We start from the raw sequence: 6,047 nt of genomic DNA, 5'->3' as shown, positions 1-6,047 counted from the left end.
TGAGCGGATCGTGCCTCGCCGCTTGCCCCCGTGGCCCCCGGCCAGGTGACAAGCCCGGACACTCCAGCAGCGATGCCTCAGCACTCATCCCTCCCCCGCCACCTGCCTGGCCACCAGGCCTGGACACTTCAGTGGTGGGGCTAAGGGGACTAGGTGCCGCCATCTTTGTGATGGAGTGATGGTTAATTTGCATATTACTCTTTTATTAGATAGGATTTGCCTGTTGAGCGGTATTTAGGCTGTTCCCAGTCTCTGGGCCTTAAAAGAAAAGAATGATGCCGTACATCGCCTGCCTCCGCGTGCTTCGGGTCACTCTGGAGCTTCTGGGTCAATCTGACAGCCCCTGTCAGAGTCGCCTACACAGAGATATGGCCCAGGGAGGAATGCTGAGGTTCCCAGGGTCACCCAGTGTAGGTTCTGGCTTTTCCAGGTGATGCCAGCCCTAACTGTCCCCTCCCTCCACCAGGCGGCCCATCCCCCACACCCCTGCACCCCAAGCGCAGCCCAACCAGCACGGGGGAGGCGGAGCTGAAGGAGGAGCGCCTGCCGAGCCGGAAGGCGAGCTGCAGTGCTGCGGGCAGCGGGAGCCGAGGGCTGCCCCCCTCCAGCCCGATGGTCAGCAGTGCCCACAACCCCAACAAAGCAGAAATCCCGGAGCGGCGGAAGGACAGCACGAGCACCCCTGTGAGTGGCCGGGGCTGGGGCAGGGTCGGGCACGACCACCTGAGGCCCGGCCTGCAGATGCCGCTGGGCTCACATTTTTTCAGACCTTGGCGTTTCCCATCCTGCTCCCCAGACCACCCACAGGACTCCTTGTTACATCGTTCACTCATTCATTCATTCAACAAACATTTGCTGAGCGTTCTCTCTTTGTCTGATCTTGTGCTTGGTGCTCAAGTGTAAATTAGCATTCAGTGTCCGAAAGAGGCATACAGCGTGCAGGAAGGATTTAATACAGGGAACTAGGTGTGGTGCTTATAAAATTGTAGGAGGGCCTGGAGAAGCAGGCAGAAGACTAGACCTGTGGGAATGACACCTTGTCAGCGGGCCAGACCCACCAGGAGCTGCCCCCCTGAGGCTGCCGGCAGCTTGTTGAATTCCAGAGCACACGGTCATGGCTGCAGTGCGAGACTCCAGGGCTTCACCCTCAGCCAGAGGCCCCGTGACATCAGCACCTGGAAGATGGTGTGGGGGCCCTGCTGAAGCAGAGGCCGCAGGACCTGGCCTGTGAGAGCGGAAGTCGGGGCTTTATGTGTGAGAAGGTTGACAGGACCCGTTCCTGTCCAGAACCTGAGCCGCCGACGAGTCTGAGGAGTGTAGCACTTGGCTTCTCCTGTAGCTTCCTGGAGTGGCAGGGTGCAGCTGGGGAAACCAAACGCCCTCAACAGTGGGAGACCAGCGTGCAGGCAGGTACTAGGAAAGTGGTCCGGACTCTGAAGCCATATAGACCGAAGTTTGAATTACACTGATGAGCTGTGTGTCCTTGAGCAAGTGACTTTACCTCTCTAAGCTGTAGGACTCCATCCTGTGAAATGAGCTCATTAAAAAACTTGGGTCCTTGTGAGATGAGAATCTTGTACATAAAGTCCTTCACACAGTGTCTGGCTCAGTAAGCGCTCATTGAGAGCTACTGTTAGTGTTCAAATAAACCCGCAGCTTAGGGAAGGAGGGAAGGAACAGCAAACTAGCCCTCCAGAAAGGAGAAAGAAGGAAATAATAGAAGAGAAGTCAATAAAAGGGAAAACAAATGTACATTAGAGAAAAAATCAACAGAGCCGAAAGCTGGTTCTTAGAAAGGTTGGTGACAGCACTGGACCCCGAGCAGGGCTGATGGAGAAAAAAGATAGCAAACACGAATTGCCAATATCAGGATGAAAAGGGGACTGTGCTGTAGCAAAGAGATAGCAAGAAGGTAGTAGGAACTACTTTAAGCCAATAGATTTTTTTTTTTTTATTGCTTAAAGTATTACAAAGAGTATTACATATGTCTCCTTTTTTTCCTGCCCTTAACAATCCCCTGGCCTCCCCTACCCCCCAGTGTCTTATGTCCATTGGTTATGTTTATATGCATGCATACAAGTCCTTCGGTTGATCTCTTACTCCCCTCCCTTCTGCCCCCCAACCCTCTCTGGCCTTCCCACTGCAGTTTGACAATCAGTTTGAGGCAGCTCTGCCTCTGTATCTATTATTGTTCAAAAGTTTGTAATGGTCTTTATTATCCATGAATGAGTGAGATCATGTGGTATTTTTCCTTCATTGACTGGCTTATTTCACTTAGCATAATGCTCTCCAGTTCCATCCATGCTGTTGCAAATGGTAAGAGTTCCTTCTTTTTTACAGCAGCATAGTATTCCATCGTGTAGATGTACCACAGTTTTCTAATCCATTCATCTACTGATGGGCACTTAGGCTGTTTCCAGATCTTAGCTATGGTGAATTGTGCTGCTATGAACATATGGGTGCATATATCCTTTCTGATTGGTGTTTTTGGTTTCTTGGGATATATTCCTAGAAGTGGGATCACAGGGTCAAATGGGAGTTCCATGTTTTGTTTTTTGAGGAAACTCCATACTGTCTTCCATAGTGGCTGCACCAGTCTGCATTCCCACCAGCAGTGCACGAGTGTTCCTTTTTCTCCACATCCTCTCCAGCACTTGTCGTTTGTTGATTTGTTGATGATAGCCATTCTGACAGGTGTGAGATGGTACCTCATTGTTGTTTTGATTTGCATCTCTCGGATGATTAGTGACTTTGAGCATGTTTTCATATGTCTCTTGGCTTTCTGAATGTCCTCTTTTGAAAGGTGTCTATTTAGGTCCTTTGCCCATTTTTTGATTGGATTGTTTATCTTCCTTTTGTTGAGTTGTATGAGTTCCCTATAAATGTTGGAGATTAAACCCTTATCAGTAATAACATTGGCAAATATGTTCTCCCATGTAGTGGGCTTTCTTGTTGTTTTAAGCCAATAGATTTGACCACTTAGCTGAAATGGACAAATGCCTTTAAAGACACAGTGAGCCAAACTGAACAAAACGAAATAGGAAACCTGAACAGTCGTATATTCTTATTAAGGAGATTGACTCCAGAATTGAAAACTTTCCCATAAAGAAAATTCCAGACCCAGATGGCTCTAAACTGGCAGAATTCTTCCAAACATAAAAAATACCAGTCTTCGACAAACAGCCTGAATTAGAGAAGAGGGCTCACTTCCCAGTGCAGTTTATGAGGCGACATAATCCCGATACGATATTTCTGTCCTCCGAGAACTCACGGTTCTGTGAGGGAGGAATGTACATGTGAACAGATGTTGCAGTACAGAGTGCTGAAGGCTGCTTGGGGGAGGCCAGAGGCGGCACCTGACTCAGGCTGGAGCTGGGGGTGGGGGTAGATCATGAAGCGACACCTCAGATGTACAGAGGAGTGAGTCAGGGGGAAGGTAGGAGGAATATCCAAGCAGATGAGACCGTCTGTGCCAAGGCAAAGCAGAGACACCATGTAGCATGGATATGTTTTAAAAGTTTGTTGGGAAAAAAAAAAGTTTGCTGGTCTCTACCAAGGGGTGGTGGGGCGGGAGAGAGGTGGACGAGGCTGCCCCTGGAACCTCCCAGCCCCAGGGGCCTCCTGTGACTCAGCCTGGATTGCTGGGATGGCCCAGGAGCCTCGTGTCTTTGGTTCCTTTAGCCCAGGGTCAACCATCAGTTTACACACAGGCCTCTCCTTGTTCATAATGAGGGAGGCCAGAGAGGGTAAAAGTGAGGGGTAAGGAGTGTCCCTTCATGCCCTCACTCCCCTCCTGGCCCTGTCTCTCACAGAACAACCTCCCTCCCAGCATGATGACCCGCAGGAACACCTACGTTTGCACGGAACGCCCAGGGGCTGAGCGCCCGTCCCTGTTGCCAAATGGCAAAGAAAACAGGTACGGAGGGGGCGGCAGTGGAGAAGGGGGAGCGGGGAGTGGGATGAGGTGAGCAGGGCCCCCTTGATCTGAGGTGGGTAGATGTTGGGGGACGGGGGTACCATGGGTACTGGGGAGTGTATGTACCTGCCCGAGTCCTCCCCCTCCCAGACTCCCCTGAAAGTCCTCCTCCCTTAATTAATTAGTCAGCATGGGGAAGCAGTCTGCCCTGTTCTCTGCCCACGAGCCTTAGAAATCTGAGTTTATTTTTTTTTTTGAATGATCCATTTTTAGAACTTAGAAGCCCCAGAATGTCACAGCTTCCACATCCTCTGGTTGGCTTGTTTTCAAACTTATTTGCTCGTGTCTGTTCAGTCTCTTCCAGCTGGCGAGTGAGGGAACCAGTGCAGACTGGCTGCGGCATGAAAGGGATGAATTTGTTCCTGTCAGAGTTCAAGTCCAGGAGTCGGGGTGGGGGGACTTCAGGATAGTGGCACTCCTGCCCACCAGGACTGTAGGGACATAAAAATAATAATTCATCAGGCAGGAACCCTGGGCCAGGCCTCTGCACCTTAGCTGGTTGAATGCCCTTAACTCTGTGAGGTAGATCCCGGTATCCATTTTATAGCTGAGAAAATGAGATACAGAAAAGTTAAGTAAACTGTCCAGGGCACCACAGCTGGTAAGTCAAGAAGCAGATTCTAGACCAGCCGTGGGCAAACTACGGCCCGCGGGCCGGATCCGGCCCGTTTGAAATGAATAAAACTAAAAAAAAAAAGACCGTACCCTTTTATGTAATGATGTTTACTTTGAATTTATATTAGTTCACACAAACACTCCATCCATGCTTTTGTTCCGGCCCTCCGGTCCAGTTTAAGAACCCATCGTGGCCCTCGAGTCAAAAAGTTTGCCCACCCCTGGTCTAGACTGACTCTAGAGTCTGTTTGTAATCACTGTAATGCATGGCCTTCCAGTTCTAGTCAAGAGACAGTGTGTAGTTAGGTTATGGACTCAGCTGCTGAAACAAAGAGACCCCAAGGTATCATGACTTAAATGAGGTGGAGGTGTAGTCCTCTGGGAACCCAGATTGAGTCTGCCAGTCTCAACATGAGGCTCCGATCTGGGTCTCAGGCCGCTGCAGCAGTTGCTACCATTTCCCAACGAGCCAGAGGGGGCAGAAAGAAAGTAGAGGGCAAACAGCATTCTTTTTAGACCCAGAAATAGTACCAAGCACTTTTGTTTTTATTCTATTGGCCAGAGCATAGTCATATGACCACCCCTAGCTGCAAGGGAGGCTGGGAAATGTAGTCTCTGGCCGGGTGGCCCTGTGCGGTACTCATGCTCTTCGTTAAAGGTTTGATTACTATAGAAAACAAGAAGGATTCTGAGGGAGAGGTAGTGGCGTCTGCCACAGTCAGGGTTCCCTCTTTGAGATCCAGGCTGGTGCTGGGGCCCCCGGAAGGATGGAGATTGGAGTTGGAGCCTCCTGTGAGAACTGGGAGACGTGGAGGGGCTAGAGGAGGGTTCTGGGACAGTGGGGCCACCACTGCTCACACCCATCTTGAGAGAGTCAAGAAGCAGGTCCCTTCCTCTTTATTGTCACCTGTTGAGAGATGGTTATAATGACTATAGGTACCCTTGACGTACGCATCTATTCATTTCCCAAGTTTGGATAATGGAAGTTGAGATAGCAAAGTATTTGCAAAGTTGATTTGGCTCCTGAGGTTTGGATGGCAAATAGCAAAGGATTCACCCAAAAATGTATGTGAAGCTATTCAATAGCTGAGTGTGGAGAGAGGAGGGCTGGGGTAGGGGCCGTTTGGAGCGGGTAGAGTTTGAAGAAGGGACAGGTAAGGAGGGCTGACTCCGGAGGGGGCGGTGCCATACACACTTCCTTGCACAGCTCGCCCTGCCTCTGAGCTCTTGGCTGGGAGAAGTTTCTGATCTCAGGACAGTGACGAATCAGCGGGACTGGGGATTTGGCCTGCCTTGGGTCCCTCTCTGACTTGTTCCTCTCTGCCCACAGCTCGGGTACCCCACGGGTGCCCCCCGCCTCCCCCTCCAGTCACAGCCTGGCTCCCCCATCAGGGGAGCGGAGCCGCCTGGCACGGGGCTCCACCATCCGTAGCACCTTCCACGGTGGCCAGGTCCG

General features: G+C 50.9%; 1 protein-coding gene across 1 annotated transcript in view; it reads left to right on the top strand.

Moving 5' to 3' along the window:
• The window catches only part of MARK4 (MAP/microtubule affinity-regulating kinase 4), a 28,829-nt gene that overhangs the window by 18,486 nt on the left and 4,296 nt on the right, over window positions 1-6,047 (top strand). The window contains exons 13-14 of the mRNA XM_014537375.1: window positions 467-684; window positions 3,813-3,916. Of these exons, the coding sequence (XP_014392861.1) occupies window positions 467-684; window positions 3,813-3,916 (322 nt within the window). The remainder of the gene's footprint in view (window positions 1-466; window positions 685-3,812; window positions 3,917-6,047) is intronic.

Source organism: Myotis brandtii, unplaced genomic scaffold (assembly GCF_000412655.1).
Source record: "Myotis brandtii unplaced genomic scaffold, ASM41265v1 scaffold1774, whole genome shotgun sequence".
NCBI lineage: Eukaryota > Metazoa > Chordata > Mammalia > Chiroptera > Vespertilionidae > Myotis > Myotis brandtii.
The sequence above is the reverse complement of the archived record's forward strand: the minus strand, read 5'-3'. Positions and strand labels throughout refer to the sequence as shown.